General features: G+C 35.5%; 1 protein-coding gene across 1 annotated transcript in view; it reads right to left on the minus strand.

Annotated features, from left to right (window-relative positions):
• Positions 1 to 25,705, minus strand: part of LOC106109084 (integrin alpha-PS2-like) — a 79,749-nt gene that overhangs the window by 38,382 nt on the left and 15,662 nt on the right. The window contains exons 2-3 of the mRNA XM_013290487.1: positions 14,745 to 14,890; positions 3,330 to 3,427 (exon numbers count right to left, since the gene is read on the minus strand). Of these exons, the coding sequence (XP_013145941.1) occupies positions 3,330 to 3,427; positions 14,745 to 14,890 (244 nt within the window). The remainder of the gene's footprint in view (positions 1 to 3,329; positions 3,428 to 14,744; positions 14,891 to 25,705) is intronic.

A 25,705-nucleotide genomic window follows, 5' to 3' on the forward strand; every position in this document is an offset into this window, starting at 1 on the left:
CAAAACACCTGCCCTATTTAATCTATGATCATCGTAAGCAGATGCGCGTGCGCTGCGCATGGCGAGTGGCGACGAACGCGGTAACAGGCGACGATGCGATATCTCGCGATTTATCGCAGGATATTTATTTGCAATTGTAATAAACTATTCGACAGGCGATAGAATGCGACGAGAAATTCTATGTTACACGAAATACAAAATTAATCCTCTTCACACGTAGGGCTTATCTATAAGAACATTTAGACGGAAAGCATTCCAATGAAACTGCATTTTATTTGTAAAGTATCTATTGCCTTTAGAAGTATACTAGCTGTTGCCCGCGACTCCGTCCGCGTTGAATTAAAAAAAAACAAAAGTGGGTAGCCTATGTGTTCTTCCAGACTGTCCTCTACATCTATACCAAATTTCATCAAAATCCGTTCAGCTGTTTAGGCTACAAACTATAACAAACATCCATCCATCTATTCATCCATCCATCCATCTATCTAAACTTTCGCATTTATAATATTAGTATGAAGTATGATTTCCGCTATAAAATGTATTTCAAAATATTTAAATAATACTTTGAGATACACCAAACACCAACAGATAAATCAAATCCTATCCAAGAAAAACTTTAATAAACATTACGCTTGGCAATAAAACTTAAAAGCGATTATATTATTTTTCTTCATACTGTATATAATAAATCGATTTCAATTTAACCATGATTCTTTTTATGTGTTTGGAGTGTGAGAATAAAATGGTTAAGGAATAAGGGAACAATACCGATTCCTGAAAAGGCGCGGACATTACGCGGCGTGCCGTGACTTAGCTCAGCGCTCGGCAATTTGTTATAAATAATTCCAGCAAAAAACGCGGCGCCCAGCGGCAGCCGGTGCCACTGCCTGTGCCTGTGCTGGCTGATCAGCCGACGAGTAATTATAAATCAATACACTATTTTTAAAGCGAATCAAATATACAGCGGGATCTTTTATTGCAACAGAGTAAAGAACATACAGGGTTTCCACTAAGTAGTCTTTAACTTAATAAAATTATAAAAGACTTTATCATAATTGTTTTAAATTATTAAGGTTAAATACAATCTCAACTCTGAGTATTACAAAATTTAGTATCTCCCAATTTCAAGACATGTGACTCATATAAACTCTACCGCTGTTATTGCAACATTAAAACGCACTTAACAAAGCAATAACAATAAAAACGTTGATTTTAATTAAGACGAAACTTAACGTTTGAATTTCTGATACATCCTGTATAATTTAGATACTATAATAAATTCCGAACGCGTTGTACATTCGCTTACAAATGGAGCAAAACGGCTAAACAAATTGCAGCGACAACAGCGCTGAGAGAGTCCGCTTTTTGTACTAATTCGGCATACCGAAATAAAAATTCCAACTCCTTACGGAGATGAGGCAAAAACTGTATCGCGATGGCAAGCGGCGAGCGGCGGCGGGGAGCTGCGGGGAGCGGCAAAGCCTCTTCGGGGAAGGCGTTCAGTGAGTGATTTTAAAAATGGAATGTAAAAAGTGAGCTCCTGAAACCGAGCCGCTGAGGTATTCACCTCAGTAAGCGGCGTGAGTAATCGACGTTTAAAAAAATGCCTTGCGCTTTTATCGCGATGATTTGTAATATCGTATCATACGATGTCATCATTATGTCATTTGTATCAGTTTCGTGATCCCACTTTGATAACTCGAGTGATTTTAAATCATCGCAGGCATCTTAAAACTCCGTTAAATGTCACCGAAATCGTAAAAGATATCATTTTTTCCTTATCTAGATAGATAAGTACAAAAAATTTAATTCAGCAACAAAGATACAATCCAATCTCGTCTCTATAAACTAAAAGCTGAGATTGGTCCCGTAATTTAGATAGCTGACCGCGTTTCCACTTCGGGGAAGGTAATCGCTTAGCTAACAAATCGTAAAGGCGACCTCGTGACCTAATCTGAACCAACCCCATCACATGATGAGGCCCATCGTAGCTAGCTGGAAATGTCACTCCGCCTCGAATGGGCAAGGTTTTTAATGGCTCAGCATTACTGTAATGTTTATCAACCATTTATTATGATAACAGGGCATAAAAAATTATACTAAAAAAACTTGTCATTCTAAAGACATGGAGAGCATGACGTTGAACATTTAAAAGTCGTATAAAACTTTTGCATACCAAAGTACCAATATGCCACAGTAATGTAAAACAACAATGTTTTATGGTTAGCATTTCCAGTAAAAGTGACATAGTATAGCTAATATCAGCAGACAAACGATGGGTGGAACAGGAAGGGTGTAGCAGACCGCCCCATAAACTTTATAGGTCACTATGACACGGTTTATGGGGTCGCAGACGACCTCGATGTTAACACTATGAGAATATGCCAACATTGTGAGCTAGAGTAACAATAGACTAATGTTATAGCATGCAAACGCATTTGTCTACTGTAAACTACGGTCAGCATAGCAAGATTGGATAAACAAGTTCTACTACTCTACACTTTACTCACAAAGATATATAGTAAGAGTGGGATGTTGTGCTACTGTCGATTGTTTCGCAAATGCAATTGTTTAGTTGCATAACTAAAAATCGAGTAGTGAATCGACCTCCTTAAAGCTTATAGGAATCAAAGGGTGACTAAACAGTTGTGCGATAGTTTAGTCATTGGTGTGCGTTCGCTCTAGCTATATTGAATCACAAAAATCTCCTTACCTCTTTTTAATATAGATATATAGCTCAAAACCGTTTTTATTTCTTGGTGTGCAACAGTTATAATCGATGTATAAATCAAAATGTAAATATTCAATTTTTACATTTACCAGGTCAAGAATGACTTCATGGTAATAAATTCAGTGCGAAATTCGTTATCATAAATGAGAACAGAACAGCCCTCGTAACTCACGAGCATTAAGATTGCGAAGCTCTTAGCGCTTTCACTCGTAAATTTTTACAAGAATGAGTAATGGCATGCATACAATAAGTTCACCGTATTGAATTTTTTATAGCATTTCAGTAAGTTGCAATATTATTTACAATTGCCAAAATGTTTTTTTACGAAAGTTATGTTAACAAAACTAAATGTTGATCATAGTTTAACTCGATTTATCTATATGTATACTAATATTATAAAAAAGAAAGATTTGTATTTTTTGTATGTATTGAAATAATTCAAAAACTACTGGGCCGATTTAAAAAAATGTTTTACCGTTAGAAAGGTAAATTATCTATAAGTAACATATGCTATATTTTTTAATTTAACGCGGGCAAAATTGCGAGCTACAGCTAGTCTTTTGTAAACCAAAGTAAGTCTAAAATGTATAAAACTCACCACAATGGGTCCATTCCGTCCAGTACTTGACAATGTCGCTCCGAACCACTGGTTAGATTTCTGATCGATCTGTCGATGCTGCGTGTCCACGTTGTTTCCTGTAAACAAATAATCACTTAAGAAGAAGAAAACTACGGTAGGTCAGAGCAATACCCAATGATAAATACAATGGCATACAAAATGGCCCATTACATTGCATTTTACATATAGTAAAATATTTACTTTTAATAAAACATACTTGCGATTCTTTAAAGTAACCTTTGGTTAAACGCATAAAGAAAACATTAGGCGAACTAGTAAAGAGTTCAAAATATAAAAAAAAAACAGTAAGTAATAATTTAATCACTGGTAATAAAGAAATATGTATCAAGTAACAAACACATGCATGCGTGAATTCAATTTCTTTTATTAACGACGCATGCTTTGTACGGCGCCCGTATCCATTACCACAATGCTTCCGTCATACGGAAATGCACTATTAAGAGAGAGGAGTAAATAAAAAAACTACACTTTAACAAATGACACTACAGACGATTTAAAACCGAAAAACAAGTTTTGTTTTAACATTATTTAGATCTTCGACGTCAAATAGCAAGAACCTTATTTTATTCAAAAAATAACAAGCGACCGTATGAGAATGGAGACACACAGGAGGCGTGTACTCTCTTCGTACGTCGCAAGCCTTATCTCCGAGTACATCGAAACTCCAAAATACGTAATTAATATTTAACCGAGAGCAGTGAATTTTAATTATTGGACAGTGAATAATGGGCGGTCACATGACTTCGAGTGCCATGTAACTCTAGTTAATTTAAACGTTCGATTACGAGTCGCTTTTGATTGATGCTTTTCTGAACATCGAATAGGTCATACCAAGTCATCCATTTGTATCTTTCACGTCTTAAAGTCAATTATCCATTCATACAATATAAGTTACTACAAAAGCTCTATTAATTCTAATTACTAATAATAGAGATTTAATAGACTTTAATCCACTGTACTGGACTGGCCGCCGACCCGTCGGCCGGTAGGTACCGCGGGCGAGACGCCGTAGAGCTGGACCTGCGCGAGCTAGAGTCGTTCGAATGGCAGGCGACAACGCAGGACAGACGACGCTGGCGCTCTCTCGTCTCGGAAGCTAAGACCCACTTTGGGTCGCTGCGCCAATGCAGTAAGTAAGTAATAAACTTTAATATTCAAACAGTGGTTAAAAATAATTGTATCACAAATTAAAAACTGTCCTCTTGCAACTTGCTTATTAACGTAATATGGTTTTGCAAATGTGTCCCGGATCTGCACATGCATATATGTAATGTTTTGTTAACATATCTTAAGGACACACTTGTATTAAAGTTTCCATAAATTGACATAGAATGATAAATGATGTCGCAGCGATCTTGCGACGCGTCATGTAACAGACGTCAATATTGGGCTAATGACCACCTCCCCCCTACCGCCCTCCATCGCCCGCCGCACCCTTTGCCCAAGCCTAATCGTACTGAGGCTCACCTTTTATACTGATTGTGTACTGACGCGTAGATAATACAAGTAAACCATTTTTATTACATTATTGTCAAGAAAAACTCCTAAAACATTAAAAGATTAAATTGGTTGTTAACTACGATAATAGAAAACAAATAATTGATGAATAAGAGAGCAGAGTCCATCCAACAAGGAAAATAAAAAGAAATATACTGGATTTTAGAACAAAACTATAAGAATTTATCTAATAAGGAAGAGTTTTGTTTACGGCTTTTTAACAACCCACAACCATGATTCATTTTTTTACATAAAAATAAATATAACACTTTTCTCCGCGACATTACCTCACAATGACAAGTCTGTCTATTAGCCGCTGCATATCGGTTATGGTTTTATTTTATTCCTACACGTGATGCGGTCCCCTAATGGCCGCCGACACTTACATATCGGCCGGACATTAGCTGCCTATGTGCTATATGAGTCACGAGGGAATGCTCTTGTCGGCTAAGACTTTCTATTGACAAATGTTAGTCATAATGAAGCTCTTGTGCGAACTCATTTGCAAGATTGAATGTTTTTATATGTGTATAGATTGATCAATTTTTTTTATGTGTCCAAGATCTGAGTACGAGTAAGTTGGTGCCAATAGTTTTTTGTTTTGTGAATACCTTATACTGTTAATATTATCGTTTGTTTAGTAACTTTATAACTAACTGTTGCTCGCGACTTTGTCTGCGGGAAATTAAAAAATAATATAACACAGCAACTTATCGATGTAGCCTATGTTACTCACTTAAATTACCGTTTTAACGGTGAAAGATTCTTTAAAATCGACCCAGTAATTTTTGAGTTACTTCAAAAATAATACAAAAATGCAAATCATTTCTGTTTATAATATTAGCTCAGCTAAAATGTCTTGACGATGTCTTAATGGTAGGATCATCGAAGTCTTTTACCATGATCTGACGGAAATCTGGTTACTTTCTATCACTGGGTATTAATTACGCCCACATTATATTGGAATAGAAAAGAAGACTTTTTAAAAACTATAGAAATAAAAACAGGAATTCAAAATTGAGTCGTGGGTTTTAACAAAGCATTTAAAAACGATCAAAGTGGAATGTCTATTGGTATTATTGAAACGTTGCATTTCTCACATATTCGGGCTCACATTCTTAGTCTAATATTGTTGAAACAACTAAGTATAGTGATAAATAAAAAAGATTATGTGATTACCTAAATTTAAATTAGTATGGTGACTTTAAATAAAACAAAAATATTATTATGATGAACCCACATAAGTTAAAATGAGTTATAATTATATACTTTTTCGTAATAATTAAAAAAAGCCGTCTCTCTGTTTGTTTTGTTAAGCAAAGTGCCACCCGAAAGAGCTTCAGCTTGATTTTTATCTCTGCCGATACCCGTAATGGCATGCCTTATACGGCGCGATGATACCATACATCGGGCCCAAATTATACCTTGTTTTATTGTTGCATGTAATATGGCCACACCAACAAAATCAAAAAGGTTTACAATGGATTTTTCTCTTAGTCGGAACTACAGGTTGATACATTTTTCTAATTATTTTTTTTTTACTTTCCTAACTTTCAATTCAATTACTAATATTAGTACAAATAAAATTGTAGTTATGATAGAATCAGATAATAGCAATTGCAATTTTGCGTAAATATTTAAAAATTCTCATCCGCTCCGACGTAATTTATTAGCGAATTTTGTACTAAACATAAATCAATTTTAGATTTTTAAGTTATAGCTCATACAGGGTGGTTATGAGCTGGGTGACTCAAGTGGCTTGAGTCTATTCTGTTACTCGTAGAAGTAGTTTCTTCCTAATACAATAGATAACAACTTAGAACATCCTGTAGCTATACATATCGGATACTTGAATAAAGACATTAAGTTTCGACATCAATTTCCGCACTGTTATGACGCTGTGATTAAACGCACGACAGGGTCGGACTCTAATTTGATCGGTCGCCGTTTGCAGCGGGCTATCTGATCACAGAATATTGATGGCTCATCCCCGATATTGGCCCATCTCTTTATTAATGTTGAAAGCTTGTCTTTTAAGTAATTACGGTACTTTAAATAACTGAATATTCATCGACACCAATGATATATTTGCCCGAATCTTCCGATATTTTTTGAATGAAAAATGTCTTTCGTGTTTGATCGAAACGTGTGTGACATTCTTGTTTTTTTTTTAAACAAAAAACAAAATAGATAATTAAAATAAAAAATGTGTCATAAAAAGAATAACATTTACAAGAATGTTGACAATATTTAAGGACAAAAGATTGAAATGTCTCCAGTGCCAGTGACGCGGCAACGTTCCGCTCCAGCTATCAGGAGGAACCCCTATGGTAAATGTTACGTTTACAATTATTTTAACCTTTCTTGTTTGAAACAATAGCTACAGGAAAAAGGCAATTTTTATATGAAACTGTAACTTGACTACTACTAAAATAGAAAGTTAAAAAGTAAACTCATCTATGTTTATTGGTAACTCTTCTATATCAAGATAAGATTAATGGATATTCGAGTGACTCTTGTAAAAAAAGTAACCCTTACAATTCACAGATTAACGTAGCAACAGAGAGCCCCCACATACACTAGATAGAAGCAATTAGAAAAAGGTGCGTCCATTTCACGCTTCGTTAAATAATAATTGAGGTGATTTATTTAATAACTGAAACATCCTGTATTACCTTTCAAATTGGAATTCCAAATAAATCGTCACTAACCGTTTTGAACATACTGTAGCCACTGAATTTAACAGCAGGTAAAAAAAAATAACTAACAAAGCAATTACCTTTACAAGAATAATGTTCACAATTATATCGTAACTTTCACACAGATGAAAATCCTTAAATTTCTTATACAAAATACACAAGTACTTACGTAATTTCAAGAGTCAGTGTTAATGGTAAATTAACTTTACAAGTGGAGACAAATGTGCAGTACGAACAGTAGAATTCAACGACGTCTCATCAATCTGTGGTTTAAATTGGTCCACGGGCCGAATTGAACGAATTGGCCGGGCCGGGACCACTTGTCGCTAATTGATCTCGGGACGGGGACGAGACGGGGACGGCCACTCTATTGCCTTATTGATTGCTATCCGCTCTTCACCTTCGTGCACGGGTATTTAGGACCCTTAGTTTAATTTCTTAATTGGATAGCATTTAAGAACTGTTTGCTAATATTACTAATTTTTATTACGAGATGAGATACGTTAAACAATTGGATTTTGAGTGAAAACATGTGTAGTCGTATTGAGCCATAAGAGAATACGTCGGGAAATCGTGACAATAGATGGTTCTTACAAAAATAAAAGACGGAAACTCTACACACATGTTTTATTGATCGCTTATAGTAATGTACTATACAAAACGTGCCAATGAATGTTTATCCAGCATGCTTACTTATATTCTTAGTAACCATTTAATTCTTAGACAGAAGCAATCTAAATTATGGTATTTAACGCTTACTGTTTACGAACATTTGCATCGCGTCACGAGCTTACCGCGAACTGAAGTGGTCATGAATATTTTTAACTCGACAAAGCAAAAAGCGGGGACCGTGATTTCATACTTGGCCAGCAAATAAAGAAGTCAACTTTATAACGAATGGCGAATGCATTACTGACGATCGCTGGTCATTCAACTACGCTCCATCGGACTTAATTAATGACACTTCTAGTAACAGCGTATCTATGTCGACTCTATTGACACTAGGGTCATATGGCAACATGTTTCAAATATAAATTCCTTGACATTTCAATGTTACACCATAAATACCTTTTATAATTATTTATTTGATAGTGCTTTAGTATACTATAAACCTTTACAATAAATATAGGAAATACGATTGAAAAAATACGACAAAGAAAGTTAATTCAGAAGGAAAAAAGGAAACAAAAGATTCCAACTGACGTACATTAATTTTGCAGACAAAGATTGATAGTAACGATTTCGTAAATTGATTTTGTCAGCGAAAGGCGTCAGGCATAAGCAAACGTTTCATTTGGTATCAACGTTCAAACAATTCACTATTACAAATGCTTTTAGCTATAAATTTGCTGTTAAAGCAATGTTTTCCATTCAATATCCGGTAAAATACAAAAAGAATTAACACCAAACAAGGTGGGAATTATTCAAGGCATCAAACAATGTTCTCATTGAAGCCGCATTAACATTAGATACACACCACACAACAGCTAAAAGCCTTCAACACAAACAATCGCAATGACATCGTGTGAAACAAACAGGTTTGTACAAACTGTCTGATACTAGTCGATACTAGTTTTGGCAAAACTAGTTCCTTGGAGTCGTAAAATGTTATGACAAAATACGGAGATAACATTTTAAAAACTTTTTGTTCTAACGTTCTCTAATCTTTGTGGGAATTCTGTAGTCAATTTTAATACAATCATTTGAAATATTTCTATTAACTTATAGAAGTAATAGAAATTCGCAGTTTAGTACTAAAGGAAGGAAATCTTTAAGCAGCCTATAAAATATCCATTTCGCAACGATACGGCCGTTATGACCCTAATTGTGGTTTTAACCAAACCTTAGTCACCACAACACGCTGCGCAATAGTTCTTCTGAATATGAGTCGATAAGTTGCGTAAATCAATTAATTTAAAATAACGTTACAACCAATATTAAAAGTACCAACGATGTAAAAGATCTATATGTTACCAGTAACAACTTTAAGTGATAAATAAGTGACGAAAACGTCTACAGGGCGGTTGAAATCAATTTTACAATCGACATCTGTAGAGCGAGCGTCCATGGAATCGATTTTAATTGGCGCCCACGCGTGGGCATCGCGCCCACAGTCTAAATATCGTAGCCCACGTAAATTATTTACTAACAAGTAGTCTTGTTTTAATTTAATGCTACTGGTGAAAGGAACACTGGTGTAAATTTATATAAAGGGTGAAAAAAATGTATTCTTTGGAATAATACACTATATTTTATCACATTTTGACCACAACATACATAACATGGAGTGTCCTAACAACATACTTTGAAAACATCGTAATCAAAAGGCAAGATGATAAACGACAACTACTAAGCACAACAATTATCTCAAGTCTGAGTTAATAATGCGAATTGAGGCAATATAAAAAAAGGCAATCGCTTCCGCTTTCGCTTGTGCCTCTCACTCGAGCTTCTAAATATTGACATTGGTCAAATTTAACCGCGTGGGCACGTGCCTGTACGGTAATTAGACATCCGGTGCGGCCGCAGCTTGTGTCGGGGAATGGCGCGGAGGTGGCTCGCGATGGCGAATAACTCTAACAATAATCACCTACAGGTCATAATGTTTATTTAGCTGTCCACTTCCCGTAGCATCATAGCTATTTTTCCAGTTTTCGATATATGCATATCTTGTATGAAACATACAAGTAACTTAGGAGCCAACTACATAAGCTACTTGGTATTGCACGCGACTTCGCCAGCATGAAAAGAAAAAAATAATAAAAAAACGTAGTCTATGTTACTTACAGATAAGTTACCTATCTTATGATGAAAGAATTTTTAAAATCGACTCATTATTTTTTGAGTTATTTCAATACATCCTAAAAAAAGTACAAATCTTTCCTTTTTATAATATTAATATAGGTTTAGTACATATAAAGTGTTGTGAAGCTGTAAATACATCCTTCCATTACTTATATTGACGAATGGATTTATCTATGTTGTAAACAACGTCCATTAAGCAATATTGATTAAGTGCACTTCACAAACGATTAAAACGGTACAAAGGCGGCGCGAGCGTAATTCATTTTATCTTAATACACAAAGACCAGCGCGGTTCACACGGCCCACTTTTACACACCATAATTCCATAACCATTCTTATCAAAAACAATTAGTTAATAAAAGTAATTGCAAGAATTAAAAATATCTAGTCTCTCGGCATAAATGTATTTAATTTTTTACACCAAAATGCACTTGTTTGTTAGTTACGATACAAAAATCATATTTCAAATATCCGATACCGTGAAGGATGTATAAAAAAGTACCATAAAAAATACAGAATTGACATAAAGGAAAGATTCAGCAAATGTCCGTGCAACTGGATACGTTGTAAGGAATATCGGATGACAGCTCGGCTTGCAAGACGATCGTTAACAGCGTTTCAGACGCAATAAAACGGATGGATTAAAACAAACGTTACGCAACAAGTTGCCCTGACGACGCTACTGCATTTGATGCACTCCAGTCATTATCCTTTAAAAGCAGAAGTAAAACAGAAGAGAGTGTATTCGATTTTCAAAAGAATATTCTTAGTTCAGCAGACCTAGAGCGCTGTACACTTATTCAATTGATGATCAACTCAAATCTATTTCAAGCTTAGTAAACACGATCTATTTAGGTAGATAACATCCACTTTCTTTAACCTTCTTCCGCAGAATCTAGAATTGTTAAAGCGCGCGCATCTTAATCTATTCCACAACTGTTTAGTCGCGCTTTGATTCCTATAAGCTTATGGAGGTGCGCACACTACTCGATTTTTAGTTGTGTAAATAAACAGTTGAATTCGCTGCGAAACAATCGACAATCGCACATCAGTTGTGGGATAGTTTAGCCAAAGGTGTCCTCCTTTTAACATCACTTAATTACACAATAAAATGTGTAAAAGTTTCAAACATTCAGGGATGCACAAAGCCGGATTGGGAGCTGCAATGACTCCGCTAGCTGCGGCAGCATGCAGACGCACGAATTTGTACATCGTGACTGCAGATCGTGTCTCGATATCACACAGTATGTTACTCCTAGGACACATATGTGAATACTATACTAGTTATGACTACTAAAATTACATGGTTGACGATATCAACGCAAAAGGAATCAACGGAATCGAAATACTCCGTAAACATAAATGAATAACCTTACTCTATTGCATTCGATCAGTACTTATTGATATTTGTTTAAAAATTAAAAATAATGAACTTAGTAAGGCTATGTGTTTTTCAAGACAAATTGGAGATTGAAGATGTGTTTGTCAAATTTCATCGAAATCCGTTAAACAGTTTAGGCTACAAACTCCAACAAACATCCATTCAAACTTTCGCATTTATGATATTAGTAAGAAGATATTAAATATAACAGAAAAACTTGTAAGGAACATTCTTTCGACGTGCATTTTTCGAACATTATCTCATAGTCTGTTTACCCAAAAAGATAAAGTTATCTTGCATAAGATGTAATTACCAAACTCATCCGGGGGTCAGAGGCGTTAACCTCGGCAGCCACTTCAATACTTTCTCAGTCAACTGATAACAGAGGTCAATATAGATAAACTAAGTACACAGCTGACTATGCAAATATAGTGACGTGCTATATTACTGTTATCGATAAAAAAATATTTGATTAACTAAAAATGTTCAATAAATAAAAGTAAGTGAAAATGATATTAACACATCTTCAATGATTAAAATATTTTTAAAATAATTCTAATAATGCATTTCTACTACTCCTCCACTTTAATTTTTTTTAGTAATACTCGTTCTCTTTAAATTTTTACAAATAGCAACAATAAGAAAAATTTGTACCGTTTCCAGTTATTTCTAAGTGCAACGAATTCCGCTGATACTAATAAAATGTAATTATCTTCGCCACATTATTAAGCACTATACAAATTACGGGATATCTCAAATTTATCCCGACAATGCATCCCGGAACAAAGAACATTTAAGCCATATACGGTATACGCGTAAAATAACGCCAGAAAACGTCGATAAATTTAATCGACACGCGGCACAGCCCTAGCGCGTTATCGGTGGCATTTCACAAGCACCATTGTGGTAATCGACTCTGACTTCTGTGCGCAATCGCCGACCACTCTTTTATCAGTTTTCTTTCCTTTGTAACAAGGCTCAGGAACTTTGTGAACGAAATTATACTACTAAATGTAACTTTTGCAACTGCCGACAATTTTTTAACTCGGTTTTGTTCTTTCATTGAGAATTTATTTTTAAATATGAGATATCATTGACATACTAAACCACACTTGGAAGATATGAAAACACGAGTCAAACGCTCTTTAATTTCCAAGTGGTTGACAACAGTCGACACTCAGTACAAGTGGCCGACTGCACAAACACTTGTCTTGTTTACTGGGCGTCACAGCCACCAACAACCGATAGCTTTGTAATATCCATTCACTTTTATAGCGCATTAATCTCGTTGATCCAGATCTTTACGTTTTGTTCCTTGTACTTGAGATCTCTCTAGAACTGTAAAGTATAGAATTTACTTCTCTAACAAAGAGATTATGTTAATCCAATCAGATTTAAAAAAAATATTGCTCCTAATAAAGATAATTTTACAAATTACGTGCTGAATTCGTAAGCTCCGCGACCAAGTCTTTCGTAAAATGTAGGTTTTAAAATTGTCCCAGAGAATAAAATAAAGGTGTCCAAGATCGCTGGGATGCCACCGGCACCACTTTGCCTGGATTCCTAACTGCTGCTTGATTCATAGCACATTGTCCGCCAATAAAATTTGGAAGCGAAATTTGGGACTGCTTTAAATCGATCTGAATTGTTTTGCTCGATTGCAAAAAAGAGTTGAAATCACTTGAAATTTAAACATACTAACTTAATGACACTATGAAAATGTATTTAAAAAATCCCTTTAATGTTATTGAGGAAAATAACAGTAGCCTAAATAATTTCTATCATGTTTCTGATATCCTGGAGATTGTCAGTACTGAAATGGATTCTAACCGACTTTTCGATCGTCCCAAAAAGACCAATGACAATGACCATTATATTAAACTATAATACAGGTAGATTTTATTTTTAGTAATAACAAAACGTTTTGTAACTATAACACAAGATGCAGCCTTAATAATTGTAGTTATTACTCATACAAACAAAAGACGTACAATTTAATGCTACTTAAGTGGTCCCTATATTTTGCAGAGCATTATTTCGTTTGACATATTAAATATTACGTCCTCTGAACGAGGAACAAAGCGCTGGAGTACAGTAGTTGTGTCGTAAATCAGATGCGCGTGCGCCGGCTCTGTCGCACGGGCACGTCACATACGACTTTACAAGGCACATGTCACATGTACATTTAGAAGGTAAGATTTGCAATTTAAAGCCGGCATATTTGACTAAAGTATCGCACAACCGTTGTGCGATTATCGATTGTTTCCCAGCAAATACAACTTAAAAGTTGCACAACTAAGAATCGAGTATTGTGCACATATGAATCAAAGCCAGACTAAACAAGTGTGCGATAGTTCAGACTATTGCTAACATAACAAATTATAGTTAGTGGTATAGGTACTTCTAAACTCAAGATGCAACATTACGTCAATTTTTTTTAATAATATTTACTAAACAGTCTGTAGTAATAATTTGTCCAAGCTGAACTACATGAATAAAATTATAATCAGCCAGTATAATAAAATCAATCATGGCAACATTATTTACGTGTGATTCCGCCTTAGCAGGACACAAGGAGCATACATCAGGCAGCGAATTAATGAGGCGAGCATTCAAACTGAGACCTTTTGATACCACTTCCGAGAAATGCTTACTGCAGTAATTCCTCTTACATTGTTAATACAAACATTTCTTCTACCAAAACAATTGCTACGACTACTATTATACAAAATAATGAACTTTGGAAAAAATGTGAATATAAAGCTAGGGGCTATAACAATTGTTAAAAGAACAGACAGACTTATATTATAAGACTTTAAAGAACGTTATAATAAACTTTAATATATAGAAAATCGCTTTTTTGTCTTGCTCAAAGCAGCAAATGTTATTCACCATTGCAACTCTTTTATATCCAATCGTAATTCTGGTTAAATGCTTATGTTGTTAGTCAATAATAATACAGACGTTTGCCTTTGTACTATAAACACTTACCTTTATTCTTATCGAAGTCCATAATGCTGCAGGGCGCCAGGGAAGGTTGCGCTGTGCGACGCGCAGGGTCGCAGCGGTACACCGCACCCGGCCGAGACACCCCCGCCAGTCTGAACGGATCGTCCTCCGGCGCACCCACCAATATCCTGAGAAAAAACATAAATTGTTTTAATAGCGAGATCAAAAAACAAAAGGCAATCAAAGTTGGCAACCACACGATTTGCTCACAAAATGTGTCGCCTATGAAAAACGAAATAAAAATTTCAAAACGCCTCTACAAAACCATAAGCAGTTTCAACGTCGGTAATGTTTAAATTACACACGTTAACATCCGTAAAATTAGTTTTAATGCTAACCAAAAAACATATCTCCAAGTCACATTAGGGTAGAACTCGAATCGAATTCAGTACGACGTATAATGATGGGTTTTTGTTAAAGTTTTATCAAAGGTAAATTCATGGCTGTCAGTTTCGGAAATTATCAACATAACTAAAAGACAAAAGCTCAACTGTTTATTTCTAATGACAAATATATTTGTATTTAATTGACTCTTCATCCATATGAAGAAATGTGTCACATATCCTTGTCGCGTCTACATTTGTCAAGATTAGTCTGCGACATCAACTTCCTGACCAACTCCGATATGGAGTGCATATGTTTTATGCATCGCTTCTTAGTACACCCTCAGTATCATAGGTTCTGCGAAGATGCGAGCTACTGCGAGCGTGTATAGTCGAGGACATTTATTTCCTACCCATTTCAATGAAATTCGACATAAAATGCAATTGGTTCGAAAACTTATCATAGAACATATATATGTGTTATATTGTAGCTCTTATGATAGTTTATTGATGTTTGATCTTAGAGGGTTAGTGAATTTAATTCTTTGACTGTAAGGAATAAGGTCAAACAATGGTAGCCGCTGGCGCAGTGCCAGCACTGCAAATAGCGCGGGTTCAATCCCCGCGGACACCGAGCCGAGCGCCTCGCTGCGCGCCAAATTATATTTCCACTCCTCTGAGTCAGGTATGACTACGACAACGTACGTAATCACTGAACCGGACTAGTTTTGTTTATATTAACGAATGTACGCTCTTTTTAGAGGTTACTAATGTTTCATTCATTGAATTGTAACATTTGAATAAATCTATTAAGTTGTTTTCTCTAGAATTCAATTTCAGGGTAATCTATAATTTCAAGCAACCGAAAAGACCGCCTGTAATTTTTGTTTGTGGTTTTTTTTAAGTCTACAGTTGCCATAGTGTTGTCATAGACTTAAATACCTATACCTATCAATAAAAAAATCTAAAGAGTATGTCTAAAAACCTTATAACTCTTTGGTTTCATTGCTACCGAATTCCGACATCTCAGTAGCGTGACAAATGTAACATAGATGGGACATCACACAGTGTCCCATTCGACGTCTGTTCCCTTCCCCGACCACCCCCCTACCCGGCGGAGATCGCGCTATTCCCGGCGCCGGAAGGGGACCTATTTCTATCGACGCACCTCAAGACTTTCGCGCGGTTAATGAACAGAACTTTAACTTGCATGAGATCAATAGAATAATTTTAGAAGTACACAAATTTGAAAGAAAATTAAAGATAGAAACCAATAAATAAATTAATTAATTTAATTCAATTCATAGTAACTAATTGTTTGTAGATTTCTTGTCAATTACAAGTGCCGAAGGTTCCAATGCTGGCTTTCCAACCTGGTTTTAGTGGGCCAAATCCCTGTCTTCCCTTAGAAGGCGACAAGGTATCATTGTAGGTTTCCCCACTCGACACCTCAAAAAAGAATCTAAACATACATATTGATTTTTTCACAGTAAGATAAAGCTTGTAATTCTCCTGATAAATACAAATCAGTGTAATTTATCAGTGAGTAACATAGACTTTATTTTTCATTTCTCTTTTATTATTTTTAACTTTCACGCTGACGGAGTCGCGGGCAAAAGCTAGTGATTAATATAATGTGACATTTTGCATTCGCAAGTCAATGAGTGTCAGCAAGTGCGGCTGGGCTGAGTCAGCGGCGCGGTGGCGCCGAGCCAACGCACCTGCGTTACGTTACCTTGCCACAACTATAACAAATAGATTAATGTTTACTCTTAAAGTTCATTTGAGTATTGGAATAGATCTATAATAACTAGTCGCGTTTATATCTTGTTTAAACTTTAAACAAAGAATTACTATCGCATTTGAGTTATTTTCACTAGTGTGTATTTCCCAAACTGATTTTACGCCAAGGGTTTTACTTAGTAACATTGATAGTTTGAAATATGCATGTCATAGAGTAAGGGAAATGGGCGGTACATCGCTACGGGCAGAACGTTAGCTACGCTCGCAGTAAAATTTGTTCCATGACCATTTTCGGTTGCTGGAAGTGATTTATCTAATGTAGTGATCACAGTAAGATTAGCATAGTCGATAGCTGTTGGAAAACATATTTATTGGAATCGATTTGATCATGTTATCATTCGTCGATAGTGTGACGTAAAGCGTTTTAACATTTTTGTTCATTATTTTACGTTATTTATTTAAATTGTGATACTTTTCTAGATTACTTTCTTATAGCGGATTCGATGACGCACAAAGTTTGTATCAAGATCGCTCCGTGTCGATGACGGCATCAAATATTTGCGCGTGAGAGCAAACATTGGCTTATTTGGCCAATCCGTCGCACTGATCAACCTTCATTGTTCCCAACAATGGCTCTGTCAATATGAGAAATGTCGTTCGTCCGGTCTAACAACTAGTTACATATATGCATGTGACACGTTTGTACATCTATTATTCTTTTAAGTTACATTTTACATATTTTTAATATCGCTCCTACCTCTCGCGACATCCGCATGGAATTAAAAAAGTAAGTAGTATATATGCCTTCCATACTTTGCTCTACATCTATGCCAAATTTCGTCAAGATTCAGTTTAGGCGTCAAACTTTAACAAACATAAACAACCGCTTTTATAATATTAGTAAGATTAGAAATTTTATTTTATGTAAACGTAAACACGGAAACTGTACGTATGCGAATCATACAACACTGGACTTTAGATTTAAAATCTTAAAACACACACACACATCTTAAAACTGATTCACAATCAATTAAAGGTATAATTTAGTAACACAAGAAGTGTTAAACATGAGTAATATAGTGACTAATTCACTTCGGCGCGAAGTGACGGCGTGTGGCAATTAGCGGGACAAATTGACTACACGGTACTTGCTGTGATGATGTCCTTCGTGACGTAATCAACAGCGAACTGCTCTAACAAGAGCTTAGCAAATCTCAAGAAAAATGCACTAAACAACTCAATAGAGTAACAAACTGTTGCTCGAGACTGCGCCCGCGTGAAATTTAAAAAATAATACAAATCAGAGTCTATGTTACTCACAGATAAATTACCTTTCTAATGGTGAAGGAATTTAAAATTTTGCGTGAATCAAATACATACAAAAATGCAAATTTTCCCTCTTTATAGTATGTAACTATATAGATATCTAGTTATAGTAACCGCAGCACTGTTACTTTTTAGAAAAACGAATCTGCAATTTTCCAAATAAACACAAATATCTGAGGTTAGCTTGTTATTATAATAGGTATTTTAAAATTATACATAATTTGGTATTGTAAAAATTTGCTTTTTATCAACAAACAATTAATAATTATTAATTAATGTCCATTTAAGGAATTTTATTACGATAAAGTGACCGCGATTACACACCTGATGTCAAAACATAGTAAACAGTAATGAAGATATAAAAGCGTATTGCTTGTTGCTTCGTTAAAAGGAAATAATCATATAACAAATTATAAAGTTGTTTGTTGAGCTTACACACCTCGCTATCTGACACCATTAGCACGCTCTGTCGCAACTATACTCTGTACCATGTGAATTGTAGTGAGCAGATTCCTTACGAAATTTAATAAGAAACGTAAGAACAGATACGATTACAGATGCTAAAATGTATTGCAAAATTAAGGGCTTAGGGATTTTTTTTACATTTACATTCTTATCTTTAAGTTACATTTAAATTATTCGAGTATGCTAACTTATAACAACAAATACAGATTAAAATACTTTATAGCAATAGATTATGATGTTTCAATTTAAAATATTTTTTTTACATTTACCGAACATCTTGTTTATATTCAGACAAAGTAAATTTCAATAGCTGCCGTGTTCAACAAGAGTTTCAGCTTCCCAAAATATTCAGAACATTATCATAATGTACGCTAAACGAAAGATTACCATATCAAACACGCCGCGCAACCTCACACGCAATGAGTCCACACTTTGCTATGAAAAAGTTGGATAATACTTTTACAATTAGTTCTTCCGCAAAAAGATCTTAAGGTTATAATAATAATAATATCTCTGAATGTTCAGATATATAAAAACTATATACGTTATTTATGAATTTACATATTTCTATTTTAATGTGTTACCGTTTAACCTCAGACATTTATCGAAAAATAGCGCTTTTCCTACTATTAATCATGGATGTGGTAACGATTTAAATTTCCTTCCTTTCCTTTAATTATGAAATTCATGATTTAAAAAAGACATAACTCAAATTACCATTTTCACTATGTTTTTAACACTTGTTTTTTTTTACCAATAAAAGCACGATCCCACAAAACTTCAAGACATGTCCACCCTACACTCGCAGCGGGTATGTTAACTGACCCACATATATGGAGCAGCGTATTGTAAATTTATTCGTACACAGATTGTCTGCAAACTCTCTATTTTGAATTACTTATATAAATAACAAATGTAACCAATATCCAATCCGACTAAATATAAGAAAAGAAAACTCCTCATAGTTTATTTTTTTTGTTTGAATATAGTTAGTCTAAACAGTTTTTTTTACAAACTTGTTAAAAAAGGAATTAGTGTTAGCTTCAGTATTCTTTTAAAAAGAAATTCCTTTCAAAACTCCTTCTCGCTTAGTCACTGAACTTGGCGGGTTTCCTTTTATTAAAAATCGTAATCCTGTATCCAGTGTCATTGACCTGCGGTTAACCCCTGATGTGCCGGCGCGGGATGACACGACCACGTGATCCATAAATACATCAAGACGTAAACTTATGAATAATTTTAGAACTTTTTCTTATGGTGCAAAAAATGTATTGTAGAGGCTACATATTCATTAATCGCACACAACTCTCGTTCCATAAGTAAAAAGTGATAAACATTTTTACCATAAATATTAAAAACTCGGTTATTATGATAAGGATGTCCATAAACATCAGTTCATTGACATTACCCGGTTATTATCTTACTTATTGTTTATCACTATATTCCGTATTAGGGTTAAAATCTGTGTTTTTATTTTTATACTAACTTTCGCCTGCGATTCCGTCCGCGTGAAATAAAAAAAATAAAAAAGAGTAGCCCATGTGTTCTTCCAGACTGTCCTCTATGTCTATCCTAGATTTCATCGATACCCGTTCAGCCGTTTAGGCCACAAACATCCATCCATCTATCTAAACTTTCGCATTTATAATATTAGTAAGATGCCACTGACAGTCATAAAAAAGGGTTACAGTGATCCAAAATGTAAAAGAAAAATAACACGAAATAAATAATTGCATTTTCACGTTTATTTATTTAAAAAAACAATAAAATTGGTTGTACTCATCATCAATTTCCTTGTTTAAAAAGCAAAGGACGATGACCCCTGGTCCGTGTGGCCTGTGGGCTTAAAATCATTGTTTTATTGTAACGAAACTCTTCTCTAACTTCCTTAGTGCTTCGAAATATAGATTGCAAATAATAACAATAAAAGCATTTCACTTAGCTTGCTAAGGCCCTTGGGTCAGACCCGTATGCTTGTAAAAAATATGTAGAACTATTTGTATGTAGCTCGGTGGTTTGAACACTTGACTTGTAATCTACAGGTCTTGGGTTCGAATCCCGCCATGTACCAATGTGATTTTCGATTTTTCGAATTTTCATATGTACATAATTTACCCGACGTTCTTACGGTGAAGGAAAACATCGTGATGCAACCTGCATCTATCGGCGAAGAAATTCAAAGATATGTGTGAAGTCAACCAACCCGCACTTGGCCAGCGTGGTTGACTATGGCCTAGTCACCCCGTATTAGGGTAGGCTCCGAGCCCCTCGGTGGGGACGTATAGTGAGCTGGTGATGGTGATGATTTGTATGTAAAAAGTAACTTAAAAGTTATATTAATTCATATTCACGTTTGAAGAGATTACTAATATGAAAACATAACTCCACATATTAACCATACCATTATAGTTTTTGCTATGATAATCATTAACAATGTAAGCAAATCGTGGTTATTCAACTAGTGCCAAGCTGTTTGTATACCGAAGCTCGCGTGCCGTCGTCCATTCTCACGACATAACCCTTGCAATCTTCTCATTGAGACAATCAGGCAAGACGCCGCGAGGGCGCGCATGCGGGCACCCAGGACCGGGCACCGGGCATCGGGCATCGGCTCCCTTCCGCTAAACTAAGCTCATGAATTCGCACTATTGATTGATAACCTTACTATAGTCAGACAAACTTAACTGGCCCGGTCAAGAGCGTCGCTAACAAGGTTGGTTCTGTCAGAAAATATGAAAGGTCTACTTAAAACACAACAAGGATTATTTTTGAACTTTTTGACTTTGACGAGAAGCTGTTTAATTTTTAGATCCATTACCGGTCCAAGTTACTATGTCGCACTACAATTTTTCAATCTACCACCATAAGATCCTGACGAAAACTGCATATGGTATCTAACTTGGACATTTTTAATAATAGCATAACAATTATTTATGTGGGTCTTTTGGAACTGTACGCCCCTGATTATTTTAAATTACTTTATACATTTATTTTATAATTTTTGACTCTTTAGGGGGAGCTGTCCACCCTCCTCCCGAGCGACGCCATCTTTCAATCACTACAACATCGATCAATCTAGAAAAATACCGTTATTCAAAAGACATGTATATCTTAGACAATAGACAATATCTTTGTAGTGTCGAAATGTACGCTGTCTTGTGTAACGTTGATCTAATATGCTAATGTAAGAGAAAGTGTCACGTGGGATGAATTCTTAGTACTCTCTGATAAAACACATTTTGCGAAGGTGTTTGATGGACATTACGAAGGTGATCTGAGATATTTGATGTCCAACTTACGATCTGATGATGAGGTTATATCAATAAGTTTTTGTTTTTTATTGACACAGATACAAAACAATTGGTACGCGTTTCCGATAAGGAAATAGGATCAATTACTTGAATTTACAGAACATTTGCCATTCACAACACAATCAATGAATTTTATTAGTAATCTAATGTAATCTAAGTTTGCTGGAAAGACTTGTTATATTGAACACCAATACAAACTGACAAACATGAATCTATCGTTTGATTTGCATATTATTTAAACACGATTCTCGCATATAAAAATATAAGATTGGTAAACGAGTTTTGTGAACTATTTTAAAACTTTCTATATACTTAATCTGTATGATACCGCTTTATTATTATTCTCAGAGTCTACATCTGATATAAGTAAAACTAATTGTAACAATAAAACCAGCTTCAGTGTTGCAATAAATGTAATTAAGACAGCTCCTTGCCGTGGAACATTTTGTTCGCAATTGCCTAATGTAAACACACGTCCAGACCGCCGCACCGCACCGCACCGGACCCCGCACCGCACCGCGTGATGCAATATGAAAATAAACGCGCGTGGGCGTGCGCCCGCCGCCCTACTTGCGATCGCAAATGAAAGTGCCCTTGGGCCAATAACGCTGCACGTGTGATAGGCCATTGTCATGAAATTCCATACATTGAATCCTGGAAATTGTACAATACATGGACAAACTAACATAAATGTTCGCCTTACTTGACCACGTGTTAAACTGTTCAAGGATCGAGTAACAATATTTTATTGTTCATAACTCTCAGATTCTGTCCGGTGTCGTTTGACTCAAAGCATTTGACTGAGATATTACACTCCGACCTACAATTTGCACGGGACTGGCGCTGGCTACTTCAAACAAGACACTCATAAAAAAGTTCAAAACAAAGACCTACGTGACCACATACGAAGTCTTTTAAATTAGCACCGACACTCGGACAGGGACGTGGAAGGCGGGGGGAGGCGAGAGGAATGATTTGCTTAGATGAGGATCAAGTTACCATTGGGTAATAATTTTAGTGGCGTGTGGGCTGTGCTAGATACATTAATATCATGCTTACAAAGACAAAGCCTTGTAACCTAAGGTACACACCATATTTATGAATTAGTGTTATTGAATGAATGTACTATCCGTGAATTTGGTGATGGTATACATCAAAAGCTAGACATTTTTTATACGTCTTGTACGCTTTGAAATGTGGACGTGGAACAATGACCGGTAGGGTGCACCTTTTAAATGTATGTAATGAAAAAATACTTAAGATTTTCTCTTTATTACTATCCCGTCGTGTGCGCAACTTTCTATTGCCAATTTGGTTATTTGTAAGAAGATGTTTGGTTGCAAGAAAGAAGGCATTTTTTCTGTAAGTAGAACACTCCGAAAGGACCTGACTGTACTTATTACTATCAGTAATACGGGGTACAGTTATCAGTTCAGTATGAGTGCTGAGTTAGAATTAAATCCTTATCTTATTAGAGAATCATTAACGTTCTTGTGTACGGATCTCACTAATTCATTAGGACCCTAATCGCGCCTTAATCCTGCGGGTTCAAGGCACAAGCGCACGCCGATATTCCAACCTATTTTATTAGTGTTTAATTTTAATTAATTTTTTATAAAGAAAACAGCATCACTCCACAGTTAAAAAAATTACCACCGTAACTTGAGTATAAAAACAACTATTCCTAAGTTCGCCATCTTTAATGAAATATAAATTATCTATTTTGCTATTATTTTGCTTGCGATTTTGACTTTTAATTAGGCATTATTTTCTTCGAGACAATGGTATATATTACATGGTACATTTATAGCAAATTCCATCAAATTCCAGCAGCTGTTCTAAAGATACTTTCTTCAAAAATCATTTAAACATTTGCATTTACAATATTAGTAACTAGGTTAAATTTTAAATATTACGTAAGAAAACTACACTTGAATCTGCGAAATCTATCACAGCTAAAGGTTATAACTTGCGCCTCATTTCCTGAGCGTTTACGATGTTAAAGTATGGAAATTTATGATACAATCCGTGTTAGCGGTTAGCCTTGTTTGTAGCTGCTGGCAGTGTGACGTCACGACCACCCGCGTCAAATCCCTTTCGGATTTCAGTGTTCCGATATACAATACCCAATTTCACGCTCATTAACTAAAAAAAAAAAAGTGATAAAGCTATAACCCAGTATTAAAGAAGCAATGAACATAATTTAAGCAGGGCCAGCGTTAGGGTAAAGCGCAATCGGAGGACAATCCAGGGTAAAGTAACGAGGTCTGCGAATCTTACATGTGCTAAAACAAGGGCGCACTAAAGATCTCGCTAAAGACGCTAGTAACGTTAAAACCGTCACTGAAATTAATTTTATTGTGAAGGAATGCTTTATGCAATCGATTTTAAAAACATTAGCGTGAGTTTTCATAATTTAAAATTCTTGTTGTGCTCTTTTTAAAACAGAGATATACATCAGTAGAAGTCTACGGTTAAGGATTATGTATAAATTAAACAATAATAATGCTAATTAACAATAAATATCGCTGCTTTATTTGATTTGTCCCTTATTATATCAATATAGAAACACCTGTTTCAATATTAATGTAATAACCACACAATTGCGTATGTGAGGTTGGTAGAGTAAAAACAAATGATGAAAGGATATTTTAGAATAAAAACATTTATTAACAATTTGTGCTATTACTTTTTTTTTATATATAAAAAGGTGGCAAACGAGCAAGCGGCCACCTAAATCCGCAAAAATGGCAAAGCGACTGCTGCCCATAGACATCCGCAATTGTAGATACGTTACCTACCCTAAATCGACGAAGGAGGAGAAGCACATAAAAAGGATCTTTCCCCATCATATGCGTCTCCTCCACCGTCAAATCCACTTTTCCATCCATCCTTCTCTTAAAGAAAAAGGAGGAAAATTGGGCCTCGGGCACCACACTCATCAGACGAAACGCGGAATTGCTTCCACGTCATGCCTGTTTTCTGTGTGGTCGTGGTATTACACCGGGCGAGCCGACCCATTCGTTCGAATATGTTAAAGCGGGCTCTACCACTGTTGAATGTTACAATGTTTAAAGGGTAATTATTGGCCTTTACCCTTTTCATCATTTTTAATTATTGTTTAAAAACAATTAAACCTATAATAATGTTACCATGTACCCCACACGCTATCATTAATAACGAGGAATTAAATACAGCTGTTATTAATACGGATAAAACGCATCGTTTATTAACAAACTATTAGTTGATTAAAACCGGACAACACAGTAATGGAACAAATAATCAAAATGCAGGACTAAAATGAAGGTGCGTCGTACACGTACCCCAACGTAGGAAAGTTAATAATTTATTATCAACTCGGAAATCCTGGTAGTGTGACCAAGTAAATCGTAACTAGTATCATAAATATTAACTGTTTTAAAATTATAACAATCCTAGCTGTGACCCGAGACGCTGTCCGCGTGGATTAAAACAAAAGTTCCAATATGTTCTTTCAGACTATGTTCCACATGTATGCCAAACTTTCGGAAGATTCGTTAAGCCGTTCTGAAGATACGTACTAACAAACCTCGTTTCATTTAGACTTTAGTGAAGTTGTGATGGTATTTTGTTTTATTTTGCCTAAAAGTTATAATTTTTTTATTTCGTTTTTTATTGATGGCAACCCTATCGCTGACAGGAAGGGAAGTTCATCGCGGCCGGTACACGCGCGGTATTTCTGTAGTTTTTAATTAAATCAGTCGACACCTGTCCCGGCCTGCTGCTGCGGCCGCAC

This window comes from Papilio polytes, unplaced genomic scaffold, assembly GCF_000836215.1.
Source record: "Papilio polytes unplaced genomic scaffold, Ppol_1.0 DF821289.1, whole genome shotgun sequence".
NCBI classification, from domain to species: domain Eukaryota; kingdom Metazoa; phylum Arthropoda; class Insecta; order Lepidoptera; family Papilionidae; genus Papilio; species Papilio polytes.